Here is a 27,323-nt window from a genome sequence, read left to right on the forward strand (position 1 = left end):
GAGAGGCTTCCCTTCCTTTTTTGTGTTAGCACCTCCCTGGAGCATGGACCAAGTATATGTGTTCTTCCGTTCTTTTTGCAATGCACAATTCTTTTTTAGGTCTCGGCTAGTAACGCGCTGAAAGCGCGTTCTCGCCAGAGAACTATAGTCGGCGTCTCAGCCCATAACGAGCTGGAATGTGGAGACAAGACCTGGCCACGCGCATCGCATTGTCCCATAGGATAACGTTGTGTGCGGCCACTTCTTCTCTCCTCAGCATAGAGCGGAGCGGATCGCGTCGCGCGCCTCTCTGGAATACAGGGGGGAGTCTTTTGAAAGGCACACACGAACACCACCACTAACATACATACACGGACACCACCACTGCCGTGCACACATGGACACCACTACTGCCATGCACACACAGACACCACCACTGCCATGCACACACGGAAACCACCACTGCCATGCACACACGGAAACCACCACTACCATGCACACACAGACACCACCACTGCCATACACACACGGACACCACCACTGCCATGCACACACGAACACCACCACTGCCATGCACACACGGACGCCACCACTGCCATACACACACGGACACCACCACTGCCATGCCATGCCAATGTTTATATACCAATTGCAAAAAAAAAAGTTCATGCAAAGCATTGTCATTTACAATGCCAGTAACTCAAACGTTAATGCTGCAAGACCTATTGCATTGCAAATGCTTGTTATAAAAGTTTTTCAGTAATATTCCTGGATGTGCAATGTGCTTTCCTACTTTTAACACAGGCATATGGTTGCTTTCACTCTATCTGCCATCTGACGCTTTAGTTATTTCCACCCACAATTGTACTACTCTATGCCATTCACTCTTTGCCATTCTGCACCACTCTGCTCTATGCTACTCCACACCACTACACTCCATTCTACTGCCACTCTACTCAATGCCACTCTACTCTACACTACTCAACGCCACTCTACTCTACACCACTATGCTCTATGCCAATCCACTCTACGTCACGCCATTCTGCACTATCACACTACACTCTACACAGCTCTACTTCCCTTTACGCCACTCTATTTCACTCTATGGCATACTACTCCACTCTACACCACACTACGCTACTCTGCACCACACTACTCCACTCTGCACCACACTACTCCACTCTGCACCACACTACTCCACTCTGCACCACACTACTCCACTCTGCACCACACTACTCCACTCTGCACCACACTACTCCACTCTGCACCACACTACTCCACTCTGCACCACACTACTCCACTCTGCACCACACTACTCCACTCTGCACCACACTACTCCACTCTGCACCACACTACTCCACTCTGCACCACACTACTCCACTCTGCACCACACTACTCCACTCTGCACCACACTACTCCACTCAGCACCACACTACTCTACTACACACCAGTGCACTACACTACCCTCTGCCATTCTACTCTACTCCACTCTGCCTTATGCCATTCTGTTCTATGCCACTGTACTCCACTGTGCTCCATGCTGCACTACTCCATGCCATTCTATTCCACACAATGCTAATCTACGCCACTCTATACCACCCTATTTTATGCCACTCTGCTCTGTTCCACTCCACTGCAATCTGTGCCACTCTACACCACTCTACTTTACTCTGCCACTCTACTCTACACCACTCCACCTGATGCCACTCCACTCTATGCCAATCTACTCTATGCCACGCCGTTCTGCGCCACTCCATTCTCACCATTCCACTCTGTGCCTTTCAACTCCACACAGTGCTACCCTACAGCACTCTGCACTCTGCGCCACTCCATGCCAATCCATGCAGCTCTACCCTATGTCACTCTGCTCTCCCCTATGCCACTTAACCCTAATCCACTCTAAACTATGCTGCTCTTCTCTATGCCACTTCACTCTACACCATTCTCTACTAAGCCACAAACATTTAGCCATGCTGAACAGGACTGATGCTACTGTACAACATGGCTTAAAGGCATAGGCAAAGGATAGCTCTCACTTAGGCGTCTCCCAATGGCTTTAACAATGCTTAATATTTTCAGTTTTTATAACTTACTACAGCTTGCCAAACAGTGCTAACAGGCTGCTTGCTTACGGCTCCTTGTATCTGCAGTGCATCACATCCCAAACAGCTACCGCCTCTAAACCAGACAACCATCATGGATTGGTATTGGCCAGAGTGTATCATTATTTTACCAATCCAAGATGGCCAACCAGTTTTTTTTTAAATATGGTTGCCATACTGGAACTTTAAACTAGAGCTATACTATGTATAACATAATTTTGAGACTGCCACCCACTGCTATTTTCTATTTTATTTGTTACTGCACGCATATGCCAACCATGTTTAGACAGGAGCATGTTTTCTTTTTTTCTATATTTATACTTTTAATCCCTAATTGCTGAGGCTCTTTCCCTCCCCGCAAATACCGTCCTGCCCCCTTATGTTTTGCCTATTTTAATGTTTACGGCAATTCGCTGTTAAGCCTTCATAATGTTTTTTTCCACAAAAGGTACCCAGGCCAAATCTGCATCATTTTTCCCACCACTTGTTGGGGATTTTAAAGATACATGAAGTCAAAATGTACCACAATTGAGTTATTTAAAAGAAGAAAGGGTAAAGAGGCTGTACACGAAAGCATATTTTGTTTTCTAAAACTGACACAAATTAACGATTTGCTGTGCTAAGATCACTTTCTCACCAGCTTACCAGGCAGAATTGTAACAATCATCTTTGTTACCCACAATATTTGCTTTTTTCTAAGTGGTAGTCCTTTTTAGGTCAAGCCTGGGCAGCACATGCACTTATCTGTGACGCATGCTGAATTAAGTTAAGGACGTGAAGTTCCGCCCACTCTCCGCCCAATTTTTTCATTGGCTTGTGTCATTGTCCATTGTAAACTGTTGCTTTTCATTAGTCAATAGGCTTAGTAGTCCCTCCTTAGTACCGCCTTTTCCCATTTTGTAACCTCCCATGAGGACATCCCCTGTTAGTGCTCGGAGGCTGTAATTAAAGCCTACAGAGCAAGTATTTTCTCAATGAGCTTTGTCCTGCCTGCTCTTGCCGGCAGGAAAAGGCAGGACACCCTCTCTCCTAACGCATTTGCAATGCAATAGGGCTTGCATTTGCGAGAGTTCAAGCTATCGCCATTGTAAATGTGAATGCTTTTTATTTATAGGTTTTTAAAAAAAACACATTTATAAAAGGCATTGTCATTTACAAGCTCAAACTCTCATAAATGCGAGACCTATTGCATTGCAAATGCTTGTTCTCATTTTTTTACTGGTTTCTACCAATGAGCAGTTTGTGGTGTAAACAGGTATGAAACTCCTGTGTGAAGCCTGAAAGCTTTAAATTTCTGAAATGTAAATACATTTCCAAAATCAGAAGTGGGTCATTTGTGTTTTGGCTTTCCCAAAAACACTAATCATTGAATTAAAAAAATAGAGAGAAAATTAATTGGAAAAATAAAAATAAGTGAAGACATTTTCATCAGTTTTTTCCCCTAAAGGGTGCTTTACAAAAGTAATATGTATTTTCTTCTGTCAGATTCTTCTAGTCACAGGGGTGTAAAGTGTTGATTGTTGGTCCTAAAACACGCAGTACCCAGTGCCTACAAGTGAGTTGCAGATTATGATTTTTCATTGTGTACACACCATCCTATGGTATAATATAATAAAAGAAAAATGTGTATTAAGGAAACCTTTGCACTCTTAAAATGCGCCCTAGATAGTGAGTTTATGAACAGTGGGCATTCGTACACCTCTGAATTTGGGGTTGCCTTGCCTATACCGTGATGTGATTCAGAGAGCATTTTGCAAAATGTGTTTTTTCATGCATACTTGTTCACTTTTGGAAGCCAAATAAATGGAGAGAAATATAGTTGATAATAACAAGTGTTCTGTTAGTAAAGGCTCCAAAAGCCAACATGGAGACACCCTGAAAATTAGCCCATTTTGGCAATGTTGGTATCTATTGTATTTGTGCTCCGGCTGGGCTACTACCCTGGGGCACTTACCACCCACAGACATTTCTGAAAACTAGACAACTAGTGGAGTCCACAGTGCTGTGAGTTGCATGGCTCCTACTATGCTTTTCTTACCCAAAATACCTGCAAATGTCAAACTCTGGCCACCATTTGCCTCACGTTTCTGGGAGGCAATTTTATGGATTCCGCCGAGATCTACAAAATTCCTGAATACTCCAGTCACACCCTACAAGAAGTCACCAATGACTGCATTTGGGTGCCCTTCCAAATCTTTCATATCTTATAAAAAAAAAAGCTCCAGAGTACCTGCCAGAATAAATGTAGACCAAAAGTATCTGAAGGATAGATGAACAATTACCAAGTACAACATGCATAATAAGATGCAATCAACACTACGTTATATATATATATATATATATATATATATATTCACTGAAAAAACCATAGGTTTGACACCAGTTATAGTTAGCTGGAAATTTTACTGACATAAAACCATTGAAATTCCCACGTTACAGTTAGTTGGACTCACTATAACTCGCGCGCCCGGAATCCACTGCTGATGTCACATATTACATCATTCATGACATGGTCAGTGACATCACTGATGACATCACTGATGACATCACTGATGACATCTCAAATGACATTACTGATGACATCATCCAGTGAATTTGTGTTTCTGTAAAGTTGAAATATGCTTTACATATTGAAGAATGAGTGTATGTGTGAGTGTCTGGATGAAGGATTTAGTAGGTGCGTGACTGACTGTATGAGTGACTGATTAAATGTGTCTTACTGAATGCATGGGTTACTGACTAAAGTGTCTGAATGTGTGCATCATTATGTCTGTTGTTATGTAAGTTGCTGCATGTAAATGTAAATGTAAATGTAAATGTAGTATACTTGTAAAGCGCACAGCTGCCCCAGCAACGGGGCGTCCCGGCGCTGTATAACTCTGGGGAACCCGTCCTGGCTTTCCCTGTGGGATGGTCCCTTGCTGGGAGTCCCCAAGGTGGAGCCAGGCATCCCCGGAATTGGTGGGGCCGTTGTGGAGATTAGGCAAGCTAATGCCCAGAGTTGCCGAGTGGAACCCCTGATTAGAGTAAGCACCGAAGCGAGAATTATCAAGTCCGCTGACCAAGGTCCACGACCCTTCCGCGTCGGGAATTGAACCCTGGTCCCAGGCTGACTTCTGCTCTCAGGCCTGCCGCCTCTAACCAGTGAGCCACACTACTCCACGATGTGTTGATCAGTAGCTATATGAGTGGCTATATGTGTTATTGATTTGTTGCCCAAGTATTTGTATGTGAGGGTGAGTGTGTGTGGAGGTGGCTGGGAGGTGTGTCACTCTGTGCATAGATGTGTGAGCAGTTGATTCACTTGGTGTATGGGTTCAAGAGTGCATGTGGAAACAACTGTATAGGCGGTTGACTGTGTGCATGGGTGTGTTGGTGAGTGAATGGATATCTCAGTGCTACATGTCCAAATAAGTACATATGTAAAACCCAGTGCATGTGAGAGTTGGCATATATAAATGACTATATATGATAGCCTGTGATTGCATAAGTGACTGTATCTATCAATGTGTACTTGGATCAGTGATTGTAAAAGAGAGTAAGTATGTGTTAGTCTATGTTTAAATAAGTAAGGTTTTGTGTGTATAACTGTATAGATGAGGAAATGGGAGTGTGATTGATTCTTTACATGACTGACTAGGTGTGTGAGTAACTCCATGGATGAGTGGCAGTGTGTGAGTCTCTGTATAGGTGCATGAGTGCATATGATAGTGTTGTATTGATGAGTCACTGTATGTATGAGTGATTGTATGGGTGAATGAGTGGATGTGTGTGTAGACTTAGGAATCAGTGAGTGCATATGTTAAAACTGGTATTGCTGTGTCAATGGTTTCAGGAATGGTAGTTTGTATTTAACACTGGGTGTATCAAAGGTTAGATTAGAGTGTGAGGAGGTGTATTGTATTATCACATGGATGATGTCATCAGTGATGTCATCAGTGATGTCATTTGAGATGTCATCAGTGATGTCATCAGTGATGTCATTTGAGATGTCATCAGTGATGTCATCAGTGATGTCACTGACCATGTCATGAATGATGTAATATGTGACATCATCAGCAGTGGATTGCGGGCGCGCGAGTTATAGTGAGTCCAACTAACTATAACGTGGGAATTTCAAAGGTTTTATGTCAGTAAAATTTCCAGCTAACTATAACTGGTGTCAAACCTATGGTTTTTTCAGTGAATTTAATAGGTTTTTTAAATGCTAATTCCTACCTATAACTGGTGTGAAACCTATGGCTTTTTCAGTGAATTTCATAGGTTTTGTAAATGCTAATCCCTAACATATATAGGGCCTCAAACCTATGTTTTTTTCAATGAATTTCAAAGGTTTTTTATAGCAAATTTCTATAGGTATGAAATATAATATTTTTTATAATGAATCCTATATTGTATATTTATGTAATACTATTTTTTTATGTATATTGTTCATGTTTATTTTTTTACATTTTTTTTTGTTGCCCTGGAGCGCTCCCGGTGCGCGTACCGGTGAGCGCACCGGTAAGCGCAGTCTTGCGGCACGCCCCGGTGAGCGTCCCATTAGCGCTATTGCCACAAACGAAAACATCATCGTGACGTATCGCGTAGCCGCGTGATGCGTCTTGTGACGCATGGCGTAAGCGTACCCGGAAGCGCCCGAGCGCATACGATCGCGCAACGTACGCGCCCCCGGGCACGCCCCTGGCGCGTAGCGTAAGCGCGTTGGGTCATGTGACCTGAAAATAACACTTTTCATTGGTTCAGAACAGTTTTTTTTCCAAATGATGAAAGCCCCCACCTTTTTTCCTCATTCTCACTTTGTACTTTGACTGAGGAAGACTTGTTTCTAGGAAGTGAGAAATGGCTACAGTAGCAGAAGCAGCAGGAGCATCTCCACCACCACCACCACCACAAGGACCACCACAACACCACAGTGGTGGTGAAGAAGAAGAGGAGGAGGAGGAGGAGGAGGAGGAGGAGGAGAGGCAGTTCCTGCCTGAAGATAATACCTCCTATAAACCCAAGAAGCACTTTGTGTGGGAGTTTTTTAAATTCCCAAGGGGACTAAAGAAAGTAAATGCTCCAAAAGTGACATGTCTCATCTGTGGCACTGTACTTTCCAGGGGGGAACCCTGCAAAAAAGTATTCATTTGGCAACCACACAATGATTCGCCATATGCAACGCAAGCACCCAAACAACTATGCTGCGGCAGAGGTCAGAGAACTGACAAGAAACCCTCCCCAATCTTCTCCTAGCACCTCCCAAAGAAAACAACCCACTCCATCGGGTCTAGAGACAAGGGAGATGGTCCCAAATATCCAACCCCAGTTTGGAGATTATAAAATAGTTTGTAAATTTTGCGGGACTACAATTTGCTATGGAGAGCAAAGTATCAAACTGGTCAACCGTGCTGGAGACAACCACAAATGCAAAAAGAATCCTTAATTTTTTCCTGATTTTTTTTGCTCCAGTTGAGCCGTTTACAATTCCCTGTTTTTTGTTTGTCCCCATAAAAATTTTAAAAAAATATAAAATTGTTCATAAAAGCCAAAAAAAGTAAAAAATGTTCAAAAAAACAATAAAAAAAATATAAAACAACAAAAAGAATAAAAAAACAGTTCTTTTTAGAACTACCTCCAATTTATTAAAAAAATGCTACATTTTTTAAAAACTCTGTCATTCTTATTTTCTCTCCAGGGTACGCTCCCCGGTGCGCGTACCGGGCACTCCCCCCACGAAAATCGAAAAAAAAAATATGTTTTTGCCCCGCGGGGCCCTTTTATGGCCCCCACATCAAACCTAGGGGGCCAGGGGGGGTCTACCCTGCCTCCTTTTGGTCATTTCCCCCTTTGTTTTTGCCACCTCTTGTGTCTCGATCCTACCGAGACACAAGATGGCGCCCGCCCCGGACTGTTTGGAAGACACCCGAGAGCCAATCAGCTTTCCGCTCACGAACTCGCGTAGCGCGCTGGAGCGCGCCCCGGTGCGCGTACCGGGGCGCGCATATAGATATATATATTTTTTTTAACCTAAATTACTCAAAATCCACTGGAGCACATATCTTGAGAAATAGCAAAGGCACATCGGGCTACCAGTCCCTACAATTTTGCCAAGTTTGGTGGAAATCCATTCAGCCGTTCGGGCTAAAAGTGGGTCCAACCGCCCTATGGAAATTAACATGGGGAAAACACGTTTTGGGACCCCCCTTTTATCTCGGCCCCCGCTTGATGAATCCCCCCCAAACTTTCAGGGAAGGAGCGGAGCGGAGCTGGCCATTCTCTTGCAGAAATTCAGCCAATTCCGTCCATCAACGCCAAAGTTATTCCCAATAGAATGTTGTGGATTTCCTATGGAAAACGATCCTAACTATAACTACCTACTGGCGGCCGCCAGTAGGTAATATATATATCTATCTATATATATATATATTTTAATGACACTTGATTGCGAGATAAAAGTTGTCAAGGATGGCTATGCCTCACCCACGTACCGTGGCATACTTCATCAGTGGATCGTCCCCACTAGGATTGAGGGCCTATCCTTTGAGTTGTCTAACATACAGAGTTTACAGGTGGGCCTGTACGCAAGGGTAGAGAGAAATGTGTTTCTAGTATGACCTGTGTTAGTTGTGATGTGCTTTAAATGATGCTTTCTGTGCTAGAATTGTCGGACGAAATCTTGAAGGAGCTGCACATATTTGTTAATCACAGTTTTCCTAAAAAGAAGAGTCCATCACAGTTTAATGTGTTGCTGTCTTTTATTGTTTCTGTGATTTCACCGCTGTTGTGCTTTTGTTGTGTTCATGAGTTCAGATGGAAAATATTCTCATCAGGGGTAGTAGGCGCTATTTATTAATATACTATTACCATACGTACACTTCTCATATCAACTTGAAAGACTGATTTCCCTAGCATTTTGATTTGCTTTTCTCTATAGCTATGAATCCTGCATTGCTGGCATTTTCTTAAGCTAAATGTGGTGGTAAATCTTCAACTTAAACTTTTCCATCTGCAAGAATAAGATACATTTAAACGAGCCACGCTGCCTTCTGAAGGATGCTCGTCATGCTAGGGCGTTATGTTTCAGCGCCCTGTGTGCACCTACCCGCTATAAAAAAAGGAAACTTTAAGATTTTGAAACCAAATTGTTAAATGTACATTTTCTTCTGGCCGCGTTGATTGCCCATAACGGCAGAATGTAAATATGTGTTTTTATCTCTTTTGAACAGTTTGTTAAACCTTTATAAGGCAGACACTTTGTTAATGACCGTGGCGGTGCCATGGTTATGGGGTGAGAGCGCTTTTCTCCGTTGCTAATGGATACCTGGCAGCGTTCCGCATAAGCATGAATAACAGCTTGTGCACTTTAACCCCCGATGTGTCCTGAATATTCCAGGCCTTGGTTAGGTCAGGAAGCCTTTATCCAGACATCAGAAGTGAAAAATGTATCTTGGTGTAAGACGGCTGCTCTCTCCCCCCTCCAGTCGTGGAAGACTAAGGAACAATTAATGCTCACTAGACTCCTCTGTGCGGGTTTCAATGAAGGTAACCATTGACGACACAGCCTTTATGCTCACGAGACGGTATACATTGTGCACTCGCCAACGTGCCCATTGACCGACGCAACATATTGAGCCTTGAGCGCGATGCCGGGCTACCAGCTGAACCGTCGGAATAAAGCCCTGTCTAGCTCCTTGAAGTTCTTAAAATATAGTATAGTACGGCATTGAGTTAAATGGAAATGTGGTTTTTGAAAACGGATCCTGTAGTCAGCCAGAACAGTTCAACCAACGTCATTTTATCAACCTAATCAGTTTAATGGCTTCATATCCTGTAAACTCGCAGTTGTGACTGCATCAGCTCAGGTAGTAGGTAACCTTACCTTCTTTCATCACTAACTACAAAATGGCAGGTGCAAAGATAAGGAGTCTGGGATGTCTGTGTGCTGACGGTGATTAATCTGGTACTCACTTTCTCATTTACCTTGTAGAACTCTTGAGTGGTCTTTTGATTGCTTTTTTTCTCAGATTGGCAGGTGGGTACTGGTCTTTCATGCGCAGGATTCGGGTCTGTGGTTAGCAGTGTCTGCTGCTTCCCATCTGCATACCGCTAGAAGTATTGAGAACTGCAGCTTCTGCAATGTACAGCAAATGACAACTGTTCGTCAGTGCACCTCCTTCCGATGTAATGTAACTACAAAACATTCAGTGCCGATCCACAATCCTTGTCTAACTGCATCTTATTCATGCAACGCATAAGCTATGCGTCACTTTGTTGATTTTATAGTTTTAAGGTCATGTGCCAGTTCTATTTCTTAATTCTATATAAACAACTCCCGCAGGCACAAAAATGAGCAAAACTTTGCACTTCTAAAGTTTCACAAAATTTAAAGTGATAAATTCACATGATGTGAAATTTGCATATTTTGTGAGACTTTGTGGCCATAATTTTTTTTACCTAGATACGTTCACATTTATCAATGAATGTCAATTCTCAAGGTGGGATACACTATGCCACTCCACTCCAGACTGCATCACTCCACTCCACACTGCCTCACTGCACTCTTCTCTGCACCACTCCAATCTATGCCTCTCTACTCTACACCACTTCACTGTATGTCAAAGCTATGCACCACTGCACTCTAAACCACTCCACTCTATGCCACCCTACTATGCACCACTGCACTCTGCCACTGCACTCTAAACTTCTTTACTCAAAACCAATACACTGTGCACCAGATCACTTCACGCCACTTTACTCTGCCACTGTAGTCTACACCACTCTTTTCTGTGTCACTGTACTTTATGCCACTCTATTCTACTGTGCTCCACTGCTCTGTCACTGCTCTCTATGCCACGCTACTCTGCGCCCCTGTACTCTGCGCCCCTGTACTCTGCGCCACTCTACTCTGCGCCACTCTACTCTGCGCCACTGTACTCTGCGCCACTGTACTCTGCGCCCCTGTACTCTGCGCCACTGTACTCTGCGCCACTACACTCTATGCCAATGCATTCTATGCCACTCTAATATACACCACTGCACTCTACAACAGCACATTCTGCAACACTGCACTCTCCGCCATTCCACTTTATGCCGCTGAACACTATGCCAATGCACTCTAAGCCACTATAACCTACTCTGCGCCACTGCACTCTACTATATACCACTGCACTGTACGCCACTACACTCTACTCTGAAACAATCTACTCTGCCACTACAGTCTAAGCCACTCTTTTGCAATCTGCGCCACACCACTTCACTCCACGTTACTCAAAACCAATACAGTCTAAGCCACTGCACTCTATGCCAATCTGCTCTGCACCACTGCACTATATGCTTCTATACTTCACATCATTGTACTCTACATCCCTTTACTCTTCACCACTGTACACCACTGCACACCACTGCAGTCTATACAACTGAACTCTACGACACTCTACTTTGCAGCAATGCCCTCTCTGCCACTGAACTCTGCGTCACTCTACTCTGTACCACTTAACTCTTCACCACTTTAATCTGCCTCTGCTCTCTACTCTGCACCACTCTATGCTATTCTTCTGCTCTCAGTCAATGCACTCTACACCCCTGTTCTTTACCACTCCACCATACCCTGCACCCCTCCACTCTATACCACTTCACTCTACTCTGAAACAATTTGCTCCAGTGGCGTAACACAGGACCCGCAGCCCCTGTGGTGCAGAGGGGCCCCCGAGCTGCGGGGCCCCCTCTGCAGAGTGCTCAGGCCTGGGAGCTCCATTTTAAAGATGGAGTGGGGTCCCCTTCATGTACCTTGAAGTGGGGCCCCCTCAACCTTTGTTACGCCAGTGCTTTACACCCCTGCACTTTATGCCGCTGCGCTTTATGCGACTCTACTCCACTCTGCACCATTTCACTTTACACCATTGCAATCAACTCTGCACCACTCTACTTGAAGCCACTCTACTCTGTGTCACTGCACCCTACGCCAGTTCTCTATGCCACTGCACTCTACCCTGCACCACTGCAGTCTATACAGCACCACTCCACTCTGAAACAATCTACTCTACAACCCTTCACTCTGCCACTCTGACCACTTCGTGGCACTGACTCTATGCCACTGCACTCTACACTACACCACTGCACTCTATGCCTATCCACTCTACACCACGTTATTCAAAACCAATGCACCATAAGCCACTGTACCTATGCCAACTACTTTGCACTGCTGCACTTACAGCTCTATACTCTACAGCATTCTACTCCATGCCAGTGCACTATACACCACTGTGTGCTGTGTTACTCTACACCATTACACTCTACGTCACTGCACTCTACACCACTCTATTCTACTGTGCACCACTATACTCTGCGTTACTGCTCCCTGCACCACTCCATGCCACTACACTTTACACCACTACACTCTACAACACTGTACTGTACGCTACTCTACTGCACTCCATGCCACTCTACTGCAGTCTACGCCACTGCACAACTCTACTCCATTGCAATACACTCTGCACCACTCTACTCTGCATCACTCCAATCTTATGCCACTACACTCTCCACACAGCACCACTCCACTGCACTCTGCACCGTTTCACTTTATGCCACTTCACTCTGTCACTCTACTCTGCAACACCTACTCTCTCCACCACTAAACTCTTTGCGACTTTTCTCTGCATCGTTCCACTGTGCGACACTGTACTCTATACCAATCCGCTCTACGCCACTCTAAACTGCTCTGGACCACTGCACTCTACAACACTCTGCTGTATACCACTGCACTCTGTGCCACTTTACTCTACTCTGAAACAGTCTACTATATGCCACTGCCTTCTATGCCACTCTATTCCACTTTGTGCCACTCCACACTACGCCACTCAATTTTATACCGCTGCATTCTACACCAATGCGCTCTAGACCACTTTACTGAAAACCAACACACTCTTTGCCACTGCACTCTATACCAATCTACTCTGCACCACTGTGCTGTACGCCATTATACTCTACAACACTTCACTCTATGCCACTGTACACTATTGCACTCTGTCACTTTACTCTGCACTACTCTACGCCACTGCAATCTACACCAATAAACTCTATGCCACTCTACAGCACTGCACTCTCTGCCACTGAACTCTATGCCACTCTACTCTGGGCCAAGTTTCCCTTTGTTAGTGCACTCTATGACACTCTAATCTACTGTGCACCACTTTACTCTATGGCACTGCACTCTACACCACTCCAGGCTAGGCCACTCCACACTGCAACATTGCACTCTACGCCAATGCACTCTTTGCCATTACTCTATACCAGTGGGTCCAAAACAGTTGACTCCTGAGGACCACCAGTGCGTCAGTACTGGAAGCCGGGGACCCCGAAGCAATTTGTACTATTAAAATTTCCAAAATTAAAACAGTAATTTGTGAAAAATACACAAACAAGTGCACACCAAACAAATACTCTAATAGTTAAAGATTTTATTATTTTATATTGGAAAAATTTGCAACAATCTAAAGATTTTAATGGGAAGGTTAGTGCTGCACCTTGGCAACTAACTTTTCCATGTTAGGTTTTATTTCACGGTAGGAGGCTCCTGCTCCTGCCAGGGCCATACTGGAAACCTGAAGCAACCCTGGCAAATGTTGTCAGACCAGTCCCTGTACGGTGCACACCATGTGCAGCGAGTGAGCCTGACCACTACAACGGGAGCTTTGGGGGACTTCCCCCCCCCCAAGTAAATTAGGGGAAATTGGTGTATTCCACATTCATTTGCCATTATATATTGAATTGTATTAGCTTTTAAAGCATAGTAAATGATGACCTTACTGTGTACCAGGATACAATGATGTTTGTTGGGGCTCTTCCATGATTCCCTCACTATCATCCTCAAACAGTGCCTCTTATTTCTTCATAGCCCCTCTGTCACTTGTATTGCATTTCTCTTATAGCATCTCTCATACCAGTGTAGGGCAGAGACAATGCATTATATATGTGTAAATCAGTGTACAGAAAATGTTACAAAAGGGACTTCATGGTGTAGGATTCACAGGTCATCTCTACTGGTAGGTTTTTGTTAAGAGTGCTTGGTCTGGAGAAGCACAAACTCAGGATTCAGAACATAACACAGTGGTTAGAATTGACTTTAATAATAAGAATTTATTTCTACCCAAATGAACCTTTTTTTAGCAGCAACAGGATAATGAAAGACTGAGAGAAAACACAACAAAAACACAACAAAATGCATGTACCATGCATTTTGAATGCAGCTCTTTGATGGCAGTTCATAGCTGTTGGACCCGGTCCTTTGGGCAGGTTCACCCCGTGACTTTTTGCTTTTTCCTAGCCTGTTTTTGGAACCTGGGTTGGTGATTTTAGGCCTCTGCGCACTTTTTCACTGTGGCACAGTGTAAAGTGCGTGTGCTTTCTGTGTATGGATGGTGAGCGCCCTGCCCTCCCATAGGAATGAATGGGAAATATGTATGCCCATGGTAACTTCCTGATGCGTGGGGAGTGCAGGGGCGAGTTTGATATGTATGAACTCGTGAGAATGAATGCTGCAGAATGGTGTATGCGGCATGGCTGTATCTAGTCCAGAAGCGCCACTTTTAGAAGTTGGCATAATTGTGTAGTGAGTCTGCTAGCACGTGATTGGCTGATGGGCCTGGCCCAGGCATGCCTGGGCCTGTTGGTAGATGGACTGTCTGGAGGAGGGGGTCTGAGTCAAGCCGTAGATGAAAGGCCCCCCATCTGCTGTTAGGGGGGAGTGGAAAGAGCTCTGGTGGTGCCAGGCTGTGTCTGTCGGCCCACCCTGGATGACTCTCCCTCCCGATGGCCCCCTGTCACCTCTGACCTGAGGCTGACAGGAGAGGGAAACCAGATACTCCCAGAGCTTAGGGCTCGCCTACACAAAGACTTCTAAAGACTTCAAAGCTTTTTCTGTGGATAAGAAGGGGCTCTGCCCCTTCCAAAATGTTCTTGTCTTGTTCTTGTTTGCTGGACTAGGATCTATCAGGGGTGGGCGCTGCCCAGCCCCTGGATGCCTAGACTCCTGGGGGACCCCTCTGCCTTGCTGGGCTGATGGGGGGACTTTGCTTGCCCCCTTGGAACCTCTGGGACCGTGTTGCAGCATGGAGGAGCTGCATTTGCTTGCAGGAAGTGCTGTGCTTCCCCCTGAGCGCCTGGGAGCGCTCTGCCTGATTTCTAGCGCTGTAGAGCGCTTTATTTGGATTATAGCGCTGTGGGTCGTCATTTAGCGCTGGGAGCGCTTTATTTACATTGCGAGTGCCCACCTCGCTTATCTGTACTTGTATTTCGGCTGCCCGCGCCGATATCTTTAATGCCTGCCCGCCTGCCTGCCTGAATCGGGCTGCCGCGCTGCCCGCGGCGACCCGGAAGTACCTGGCCGGCCGGCCAATCCCAGCGCGGCCGGCCGGAAGTCCCGCCCCCGCAGCCCGGGTGCCGGGAGATGATCACCGCCGGGCCCGGGGAGAAGAGGAGGAAGAGTGATGGCGGCAGGTCTGCAGGGCTCCCGTGAGCGGAGGGAGCCCTGCAGCGAGAGGGCGGCCTGCAGAGAAGAGCCCCCGCCGATGACAGCCGGTGAGTGCAAGCGGCTGGGGGGGGCTCCGCGAGGCTGTGGTGGTGCCGATGTGAGGCACCAGCTGTGGGCCTGAAGATTGGGCGGCCCCGTATGGCAGTGGGTCGCCCCACCGTGAGTACAGAGCCCGCGAGGGGCTCTTGAGGGCCCGCCTTGCTTCGTGTTGGTGCCGGTTTAGAGGCACTGCTTCAGGGCGGCCCCGGATGGCAGCGGGTCGCCCCAACGGTGTGTAGAGCCTGAGACGGCTCTGGGGGCATTATCTGAGGGCCCCGAGAGGCTCCGTAGGGGCACGTGATGGCTCCAACGATGGCAGAAGAGCAGGGAGGGGCGCCGGGACACATTGTCGGTGTCCGCCCCTCCCCCGTAGCGCGAGCTCGCGCTCATGGTCAGTGTGAAGCCACGAGGGCTTCAAGGGCGGCCCCGGTTGGCAGTGGGTCGCCCCAACGCTTGGAGAGTCCAGGAAGGCTCGAGGGGGCATTGTCTGCTGAGCCTGAGAGCTCCAACGTTTGGCTATTTACAGTAGCAGAGCCTGTGTGGCTCCAACGCCTGGGGCATGTGCGATGTGCCCAGAGCCTGTGTGGCTCCAGCAGTGGCGCAGTTGGCGCCTAAGGGCCATTGAGGGCCTTGGCGCAGTTTTGTTGTTTTCCAGCTGTCCAGCACTTTGTGGGCAGCTGCCACGTTTAGGCTTTTTGTACTTTGAGACTGGCGCTGCATGGCAGCGCACCCTGACTTTGGACTCAGGGCATCTTTGCCCCACAAGGCCAGTTGGCCTAGGGACTGCCACAGGTAGTGGCTTATGTAGTGTTGGCGCAATGCGATTTCTATGTTTTTAATAGTAATTGCCTACTGTGTGTTTTTGCGCTATTGACTTATGTTATGGCACCTCTGAATGTTTATGCATTATGTGTCTTTCTTTCCAGGCGCTGCACCTCTGAATGTTTAGTCATCCTGTGTCTTCTTGCGCTGCACCCCTGAATGTATTTTATTGCATCATGTGCTTTATTCTTAACACCACTGAATGCTTTAGGCCTCATGTGTTTCTCTGTATTACTCCTCTGAATGTGTTCATGCATCATGGGTAAGGTGTTCTGGTTTATACCCCTAAATGTGTTTATTCTTAGGTGGTTGTCTTTTCTACTCCTCTGAATGTAGGTTTATTGCATCATGAGTAATGTATTCTTTCTTAGACCCCTAAATGCTGTGTGATACTTAGGTGGTTCTTCTTTCTTAGTACAGGTGGTCCTAGTAAGGTCCTGGTCCCCTGCGTGACAGTCTCCCAAGGAGTTTAGGGTTGCGTAGGTGGTACTTACCTGTTCCCAGTAGTTACTGGATGTGATCTATAACTGTTACCTTGTGTTACAGTGAAGTTTATATACTTTTATTCTAATTTCTGACAAGTATTTCTATATCTGCAAAGTGTTGATTCAGACAGTGGCCCATGTGGCCCTGTCTTGTAAATAATCCCTTGTGAATATTGCCGTGCCAGTTGGCACAATGTACATGTGTAATTTCTATCTGATATGTTTTGACAATACAAAAGTTATTTTAATATAACCTTGTGTGGAGTCTCTTTTGTGGTGTACCTAGTATGTTGTTGCTGTTGTGCGCTGACGCAAATGCTTTACACATCGCCTCCGAGTTTAGCCTAGACTGCCCGCGCCATGCTACCTAGAGGGCGAGCAGGGGTTATCTTGGCGTGTGACTTCCTTGCCCTGACTGGAATGGTGGTTTCTGCCTGGCTTTGGCATCAGCCTTAGCCTACCAGAAATAGCCGGTTTCCAACAATAGCTCATTGTGCTAGATTATGATTGTGACTTATGAACTGCACAGTAACAACAGAATCTCTGTGACAAAAGCAGTAACCCACTGAGCTACTTTTTATTAAATGCATGGTACAAGTTCTTTGCAGTAGGCATATTAAACTTCTGCACTTCCTTAGAGGAGTCAAAGCTGCCACTAGAAAATACTCCCATCTCTCTCCAGCAGGAACGTTAATCACTGGAGTTATCTTGACACTTTTATTGTTGCTTTGAAAACTGCAGATTATACAAAGAACGTAGCAGTGCTTTTAAAACTGCCTCCTGCGGAACACCTGGGAATGTGTCACTCTACTATTAAACAACCTTCTCTATGCCACTGCATTCTATGCCACTGCACTCTACACAACTGCACTCTAAACCACTCTACTCCATGTTGCACCAGTCCACTCTACACCACTGCAATCAGTGGTGTGCCGCTCTACTCTACATCCGTCTACTCAATGCCGCTTTGCTCTACTATGCACCACTATACTCTTCCCTGCACCACTCCACACTGAAACAATTTACTCCACGCTATGCCACTGCAGTCTATGCTATGCCAATGTAATCTAAACCAGTGGCGGATCCTACTATTGAAGTGAGTGGCTCTTGGGGCGGAGCTGGCTAGAGCAGGGAGAGAAGTGGTTTGCACTCTTTAAGCGCGCAGGACTGCTTGGCCAGCACTCTTGGGGTGGCCAAACAGACCTGCACACTTTTCATCTTCCCCACCAGGCTTGCTTTTCACAGCCTGGTGAGGAATATGCAGTGCCTCCCAGTCCCTGTCTGAGCACCGTGGTTCAGCACTCAGACCAATCAAAATGTTGCAATGCAGCATTGTGATTGGCTATTGGGAGCCTGGGAGCCCGGATGCTTCCTACCCATTCCTGCAGCCAGCGAAGGCAGGAAGAAGAGGACGGAGTAGAGGTGGCGGCCAGCCAGCCCAGGTGTGTGCTTTAAAAAATATATATTTTCATTCTGTTTGCACATCACCCCACCCCCTACACCTGCACCCGCCACACCACTCCCGATTAGTAGCAGCTGCTACTACTCAAAACCACTGCACTCTAAGCCATGCACTCTACACCACTTTTCTCAAAATCAATGCACCCTACGCCACTGCACCCATGCCAACGACTTTGCACCTCTATACTTTACACCACTATGCACTACATTCTGCTCAATTCCACTGCACTCTAATGCACTGCATGCTAGGTCACTCTACACCACTGCACTTTATGCCACTGTACTCTGCACCACTCTATGCCCCTGCACACTTCGACCCTGCACTCTGACACTCTACTCTGCATAACTGCATTCTATGCCACTAAACTCTACTGTGCACCACCCAACTCGTTGTCACTCTACTGCACTGTACGCCAGTGCACTCTACGCCATTCTAGTCTACACTTCTGCACTCTACCCTGTACGTCTCCACTCTTTGCCACTTCACTCTACAGCACTCTACTCTGTGCCACTCCATGCTATGCCATTGCACTCTACACTACTGCAATCTACTCTACACTGCCCTACAATATGGCACTGCACTCTACCCTACTCTGCTTCACTGCACTCTACGCCAATGCACCCTTCACCACTTTACTCAAAACCAATGCACTCCACACCACTGCACTCTGTCAATCTACTCTGCATGACTGCCCTTTACCACACTTTAATCTAGGCCACTCTACTACACTCCCCTGTAACACTCCACGATACTTCACTCTAGGATGCTCTACTCAATTAAACTCTGCTCCACTGACAGTCTACTCTACTCCATGCCACTCCACTCTACAGTACTTTACTCTACAGCATTCTATGACACTACTCCGCTCTACGCAACTCCCCCATGCCACTTCATGTCACTTTACTCCTCTATATTCAATAACACAATACTCCCCTCTATGCCACTCGACTCAGACAATCTGCTCCTCTGTATATCACTCTACTAAACAATACTTTACTTCACTCTACACCACTCCACAACACTCAGCCCACAGCACAAGACACTGCAACACTGTACTCTACTCCCTGACACTCCACTCCACGTCACTCAACTATACTGCACTCCACAACACTCCACTTTATGATACTCCATGCCACTGTACTTTACCCTAGTAACATTTAGCCATGCTGAACAGCAGCCTCTCTGGTGTACTACGTTGTTAAAACATATTGGCAAAACCAATATCTCTTGCATAGGCAAGACCTGTTGGCGTTGCCAGTGCTTGTTCTGAAATGTATATTCCTCACACCTTCCCTTTTCTCACACTCTTACCTCCCTATTTATATTTTATGTACCCTCCTCTCACTTTTATTTGTAAACCTCATCTTTTTCAATCCTCTAGTTTCCTGCTCTCTGTTATGCTCTTTTAGCGCACCACACACATACAACCCCTCAGTGACTTCCTCAACAATATTCTTATAATGCACGGCAGGGGTACTTTATGACATATATCTATCATTCTTCCATTGTGCTCACGTTGTCTTTGGGGTGTCATTCCAAAGATTTGTGGATCCTGACTTCATAGTGCTAGTGTTAAATGTGCAACCTAATGTAATTACCATGGGTGTGGCCTAAAAAGCAAGGATGTCGGTACATGACCAAGATTGTGTGAACTTCTGTTTTTGAACTCCCTTATATCAAGGTAGGTTCACAAGTTGAGTCTATGTGTACTGAAGAAAATGTCTGCTATTATTAAGCCATTTTTGGTAGTTGCTACAAAATGGCCTTTTATGTCCTTATTTGTATGGAGGGAAGTAGCTACCTTTATCCCATGATCCTTAATTGAGGCATAAGGCACAGTAATCTGGATTGCATAAAATAACGGCACGTCTGTGATTTCATCCTAGAAACTGGACCGAAAATGGGTTCTACTCTGTGTCGGACAGGGAAAGAAAATAGGTCATGCCCCAAAATAAAAGTGCACCCCATTAGCAAATCAAATAGCTAAAAAAGTAGCCCACATTTGCAAATCCGGACAGTTTTGAGCGGTAAAGACACAATGTATGGGTTTTACAAGGTACTTGAGACTGCATGGATTTGAGCTTGTTGCAGGCAATGCTTATGGTATTATAAATCAAATTAAGAGTAAACACCAGATCTCCAGACCAGAAAACTGGCCCAAAAAATGACTGAACATGTCTCACACAATGACCTGTCCGACCAACCTTTCTGGCACTGCCAGATTTCCCGTTAGGACAGTCCGACTCTTAAATATGGTAGCACTTCTGTATAACTAATATTACATGTTTACAGCCAACATTAATTGAAGCACATTATTTTTTTACTACTTTTAGAAACAGAACATATATTTTCAAATATATTGTCCAATGTTTGTGAAGTGATATTTCTTGTAATTGTGCACAATATTAGTGTCAAAAACCTTTTAGACTTAGCATCTGGTTTTGCGTTCATTCATTTAGTGTATTCTATCAAAAAGGCTTCTGTGGCAACAGTAGCCAGCAATTGTTTCACAGTTCCAGAGACGTTTTAGATTTCCGCTGTTGGATTGATGATTTATTTATGAAAGTAACATCAACAATTAATAGTTTACCTTTTTCTTTTTAAACAGGAAATTGTATTAGTTGTATTTTTTGGAGCCGAATATGTGGTTCGATTGTGGTCAGCTGGCTGTCGCAGCAAATATGTTGGATTTTGGGGAAGACTTCGATTTGCACGAAAACCAATTTCAATTATTGGTGAGTATATTTCTACAATTGGAATATATCTATCCAGTACAGTGTCATCCAACAATGAAGTAAATGTGTGAAGTCTTCATTAGCACCTTATCTTTAGCAGAACTAAGAGGCTGATTACAATGTTAAGTGTTATTTAATGCACCTGATAAATAACAATACCACGGGGTACATGTTAAATGCACAAAAATCCACATCATATGGTAAATTCCTTATTTCTGCAGGTTAGACCCGCTGAACTTTAACAAAGGTTGAGGTATTTAAAGGATCCGACAGTCAGGGGTGTAGGAGACATTACATTTCTACGAGGGACAGGGAAAACCTTGTAGACTTTCCAGTGACCCTATACAAATCGCCAGTAGCGTGAGACAGTACGCACATTAAACAGATACAATCACATCGTTTTGAAGTGAAATATTTATATAGTCACAGTTTGCAAGAATGCTTTATTGGTATTTGCATTCACAAAGTTATTGGACCAAATGTGAAAAATCATGTATTTTTAGGTCGAGCTGGTAAACTGCATCCGAAGGATGCAGGTGTCCAGCTGGAGACCTAATGTTGCCTGTCACGGGGGAAGGAGGACAAGAGGGTGTTACGAGCTTTTTTCCTGGATTTGGGTGCGCGAACGCGCACGTCCCGTCCCGTGTCGTGCACATGCGCGCGGATACAGACAGACACTCGCTCACACACACCCCCCCTCCCCCACAGTCACACACACGCACTCCAAGACACATACACACACACACACGCACGCACGCACACACACATATACAGCCGCCCCACGCGCACGCGCACACACACACATGCCCCCCCCGCCCTCGCAGCTCAGCAACCCACTCACCGGCTTCCTTGGTGCGGCGGCTCTCCTCAGCTGCAGGGCCCGGCAGCAGGACTCTTCCTCCCTCCTTCGGCACCGGGGCGCAGGGTAGGCTCCTGCCTGCTCCGGTGCTCCAAACAATCGCGGCTCTTCAGTGGGAGGCGGGGTAGGCTCCCGCCCTCCTACTTCCTGTTTCCGGTTGTCGCGCCGGCCTGCCTGACTTCCTGGTCGCAGGCCGGCGGTACTCGAAAGGTGGAAAAACGACTCCGGCATCCTATAAATTTGGCAGCAGAAAGGCGGCTGAAGGAGAGCGCAGACATCACAGTAGGCCTTAAACTGCTTTTAAAACAAGGAATGCGAGTTTGATTAAATAAATAAGAACACAAAGATATGCTCGTGGAAAGCGTGATGGGTGACTGGGGGGCTAGGTAGACCGTACAACTGTTCACGGCCACTGGAATTGTGTGGCAGGAGAGGACCAAATTGTGTGGCACAATTGAATAAATTAGGCAGCAAGACAATGCAAATTACGCTGCGTAATGCAGCACATTTTGTGACAGTATTTCGTGATGTTGTCATTTTCACACAGATCGAAGACAGGCCGATAAATAGGCCATCATCAGTGGATGAATCTGTACACATGTCACAGCAATTCTCAACATATCTGCTGATATTGGTAATTATTGGTCCATACGAATGATATGATGTGTGTGCGCGTGCATGCAGGGGACCAGGCCGGGTCAAATAGCTAAAAACGCTGATGTATTCCCTGTGACCTGCTGTGTAACCTAGCGTGGAATTAAAGTAGTGAATACACGCGTCATTGGCTGTTCCGCGGTGTACGGGCGTGACGTGCCTTATGCACGTACGTGCACGTTTAACATATACTGTGGGGACCGGACCTGCTCGAATAACTAAAAGCGCTGATATATTCACTTCGACCCGCTATATGACCTAAAGCCAGTATCTAGGAACGCCTGGAGTTAGAATAGTAAACACATGCTCCGTGACGGTCAAAGGCCGGTCCTCCTGTATACAAGTATCTACATGTATGACGTGTTGTGTATGTGTTTTGAGGGATTGTAGTTGTCATGGTTCAGTACAAGGGCTGTACATCCTGTCCGGCCCTCTCCTCGCTCCATCATTAATATTGCACAGAGGGTACGGGGTGCTGGGGGGCCTGCTGCGGGCTCTGGGGTCTAATTAAGAAGGACGCCTGTAGCTGCGACCCCCAGGCAGCGCGTGCATTGTCTGGGGAAATCTAGCGTGCACATGCCAGGCCTGGCAGCCGTCGAGGCCAGAAGCGCTAATCAGAAATCGATAGACTGCTAAACCGCTCCACGGGCAGGGAGGGGGGGGCGCCCCCGGCTCCGTCTATCGGTAGGGGGCTGGCCGGCCTTTTTATTCAGGATACTAAACACCCACGGGCTGTTGATGCCGGGCTCGGCCGTCGTCCGATACAGGCCCCCTTTTAATTAACCTACTGATGCATAGGGCATTTTATTGTAACAGTGGTATCACCGAGGCAGGACAAAAGGTTCCTGCAATTACACATTTTGTGTTATAGAAAAACCAGTTCCTATGCTGAGCCCCATTTACAATACTAAAAGCTCAAACTTTCCTAATGCGAGACCTATTACATTGCATAGTTCACTCATGATCTGCAAGGTACACATTCTTTGCAGCAGGCCCCTTGACCCTCCACACTACTTTACAATTAGCAAAAACTTCCACTAGACAAACATCCGAACTCTCACTAGTAGGAACATCAATCACCAGAGTTATCATGACATTTTTATTGTTGCCTAAAATCTGCCTGATGCACAAGGAAGTTTATGTGCTTTAAACTAAAAATGATATTATTAAACACGGCCCCCCCCCCCACCAAAGACAATGTCAGGTGCAGCTGCACTGTTTGCACCACCCTAAAGCCAGTCCTGCTCCCATCAATGGGGCGGGACAAGCATTTCCAGATATGGGGTCAGAGCTAACCTCCTAGCCATTATATGAGGGAAAAGATCTATGTAATTGATGGAGTATGATACTTCCCACCAAATTCCAGCAAGCAAAATATTTTAACGTATTTCTTGTAGATCATATATGGCAGATGGTATAGTAGACTTATCCCCTGAGAATGTTTTGACATTTTTAGGATCAAATTTCCAAAATGCTGCAAACCCTTATAGGGAATAAATGAAATATTCCAGTAATTTCATGGTGCACCCGGGAAGCCTGGCCTTTCCTAGGAGTAGATCTCTTTTTCTTCAATTGTCTTAAGTCAGAAATTGCTTCACCTATACCATGGTCATAATTTTTTAAGGGTGAGCCCCTTCTGCCAATGAGTACATACAATATGACAGTGTCAGAAATTAACCATAGATACTTCAGCCAAGGTCATGGGTACCTCTAAAAATTCCCTCCGTTATACAAAGGTCAGCATTTTGCCATTGACACCCCCTATAGAATGAGTACAGGAAATCTTATGACAAGAGTGACCTCAAATATCAGTTCCAACATTTTGCTGCGGATCTACCCCATTTACTGAGAATTACCTGCATCATATCAGGGCATTCAACCGGATGTGATGGCATGTGTTCTGTGTCCCTGTTGATGGGTATGACTGGGTTAGACAGTTCGAGTCCCCATAGCCAATGATGGTGTCTTCATAGAAGCATGTCATGCAGTTTGCCATAGGTAACACCTCCCATCCACATGCTGTTAGTGGCCTTGTCCATACGGCAAGAATAACCTCCAGTATGCCAGACCAGCTGCACACTTGAATGCATAATAAACATACACTCAGACACACACATTCTCTCAAACACACATTCTCACGATATTTATTGCCCTCTTTTGCACATTTGTACTCGGTCACACTCACACACTTATACACTGCCACTCACACTTCCATTAGTCAATTTGCTTTTTGTGTTAGAAAAACTTGCCCTGCTGCTTCTGCTATTCCTGCTTTGCCTTTTAGTGATACTTAATAAAACATATTCTCTAAACACTTTTCAAAAATAATAATATATTGCCATGTCAATGTTTGTTACAAGTATGATGTGAATGAAAAGTGCACTTCCTTAAAGTAGGTGTACAGGGCCTATATTTTGTTTCACATGTGGATCATGCAGTTACTGTATTGGAAATGAACTAATACATGTAATAGCACAGCATCCAACTGACCCTATTAAATGCTTGACTTCTTCAGCAACCATGGATTTTTATCAAGTTACACTTTGCATTTTTGGGGTTTTCAGACCCAACTTGCAATGTAAAAAAACTTTAAAACTACGTGTCCCAGGAAAAGCATTGTGGTGAATGGAAAGCCAGGAATGGCTGAAGGTGCCACACAATCCTCAATCCAGCACCATACCCCAAAGCCTCAACCCTAATCCTCCTCCTTGTGCCATCCCACATTCTCTGTCCACTCTTCCCTCTTGCACCAGCCCTGTTGTTGAAGATGGAATTAAGTAGGCATCTTATACCAAGGAAAGAGCAGGTATTGTGCGGGTGCTTTTGTAGAAATATGTGTAGATTTTTGAGAGTTGTGTAATTTTTATATATGCTGACTAAGAGGTGTGCTCATGTAAGTGCTGGGTGAATACTGAATGCAGCATGAGTGGTGTGAGCGCAGGGTGAAAAATATGCAGATCTGATTGCCCGGTGAGCTGCATGAATGCAATCTGAGAGGAGGGCCAATGTGAGTGTCCGGTGAGAGTAGTGTGTGCAGAGTGAGAAAAGTGGGTTCAGGGTGGTGTGTTATGCTGGATGTCCTCAGGATCGTTTTGTAGTATTATGTTCCACCTCTAAATCTAGCCAATGTCTGAATTGCCGTGATGGCACAGTACATTGGAAGGATTAAGTGAGGGAATAGGGTAGTTTGGGGAAGGGGAAGGAAAGGAAGGGGACAGCAGGGAGGGAGATCTGGAAAACACAAAAAGAACGGACAAAATGAATACCGTAATGCTCCAATGATAACCAACAATTTATCTATCCTTATTATGCATCTCACTCACTCTAAATACCTGAAAAGCAAAATAACCATCAGTGGATAAATATATAAGGTTGATAGGGTTGAGGACTGTATAAGGGTGTTGCTGCAGAAATACAAAACCAACATGAACATATAACAACAGCTCATTAGATGCAGAGAAGAACACAAGCCATAGTACTATAGTGAAGCATCAAACATACCCCTGACTCATTCCTTTTTCTCTTCACAGGGATTGAGTGTAGATCACTACCACTCACAAGGAACCCCTGTTAATGAAAGGGAGCCAGAGACATTTGGATTATTACACCATACACCCTATAAACGTTTTCCTTCAAGAAATGATAAATGCTGCTGTAAATGAATTGCCCCGTAGTTAGCAACACTCGTGGCAAATGGATCACTGTGGAGTACAATAATTCTTATACTCTCTAGTAGTTAATAGCAGAGTTAGGAGTACCACTCATTACTCATTGCGCTCCGTAATCAGAATTGGACGAAACACCTTTAGCAACCAAAACAAATGGAGATGCAGTGGATATCAAATCATCCAAGTCTCCGTCGGCCGAAAATACCGACCGGGTCAAGATCCTTAGAACACGGAAGGTATCACCAGTTATCAAGAGTACAGCGTGATGAGGCAACCTTGCCGACACGCCGTCCAAAAGCACAACCAGAGCGGTAAACGAAGTTGGTGCGAGGCACCCTTACCGCACCCACGAAGTTTTGCAAACACCGCCGGACTCACTGGACAGGCAGGAATTCCCGACGCCGAGCTCAGGAACAACTTCCTCTTTGTGACTCCGTGCTCGAAGTCTCGCGCGATTCGCAAAGGAGTATGGGAGTTGTAGTTCCTGCTCACGCCGAGCTGGGAATTGTAGTCATTACTCAGAGCGCGATCATGACATGGTGTGAGTAGTATAAATACAGGGTGAGTGGTGTGCCTATTTGTGGTGCACATCTGTGAGAGTGAAGTGTCATCTGTGACAGTGACGTGTGAAAGCATGGTGAGGGGAGTTAGTGCAGAGTGAGTGGTGTGCCCCTATGAGTTCCCAGAGACTATTGTCCCTTTGTGCAGGCGGGATGAACAGAGTGCCTGTATGATTGCAGGCAGAGAGGTTTGTCTTTGTGAGTGCAGGGTGAGAGGAGGAAGTGCAGGGTGAGTGGTGTGGATCCAGGATAAGGGCCATGCTTATTTGTGTGGTGTGAGTGCAGGGTGAGTGCATTACCCATGTGAGTAAATATGTGCGTGAAGATGTGAGTGAAGGGTGAGCTGCGTAAGTGACAGGAGTGCCTATTGAGTGCACAGTGAGTGATGTGAGAGTGTGAGAGTAGGGTGAGTGATGGGACGAGTTGGGGTGTGGCTGATACTGCA

General features: G+C 45.7%; 1 protein-coding gene across 1 annotated transcript in view; it reads left to right on the plus strand.

Annotated features, from left to right (window-relative positions):
• Positions 1 to 27,323, plus strand: part of KCNQ1 (potassium voltage-gated channel subfamily Q member 1) — a 1,107,170-nt gene that overhangs the window by 628,907 nt on the left and 450,940 nt on the right. Inside the window, exon 3 of the mRNA XM_078682891.1 lies at positions 21,011 to 21,137. Within this exon, the coding sequence (XP_078539017.1) occupies positions 21,011 to 21,137 (127 nt within the window). The remainder of the gene's footprint in view (positions 1 to 21,010; positions 21,138 to 27,323) is intronic.

Source organism: Lissotriton helveticus, chromosome 3_1 (genome assembly GCF_964261635.1).
Source record: "Lissotriton helveticus chromosome 3_1, aLisHel1.1, whole genome shotgun sequence".
Classification (NCBI taxonomy): Eukaryota; Metazoa; Chordata; class Amphibia; order Caudata; family Salamandridae; genus Lissotriton; species Lissotriton helveticus.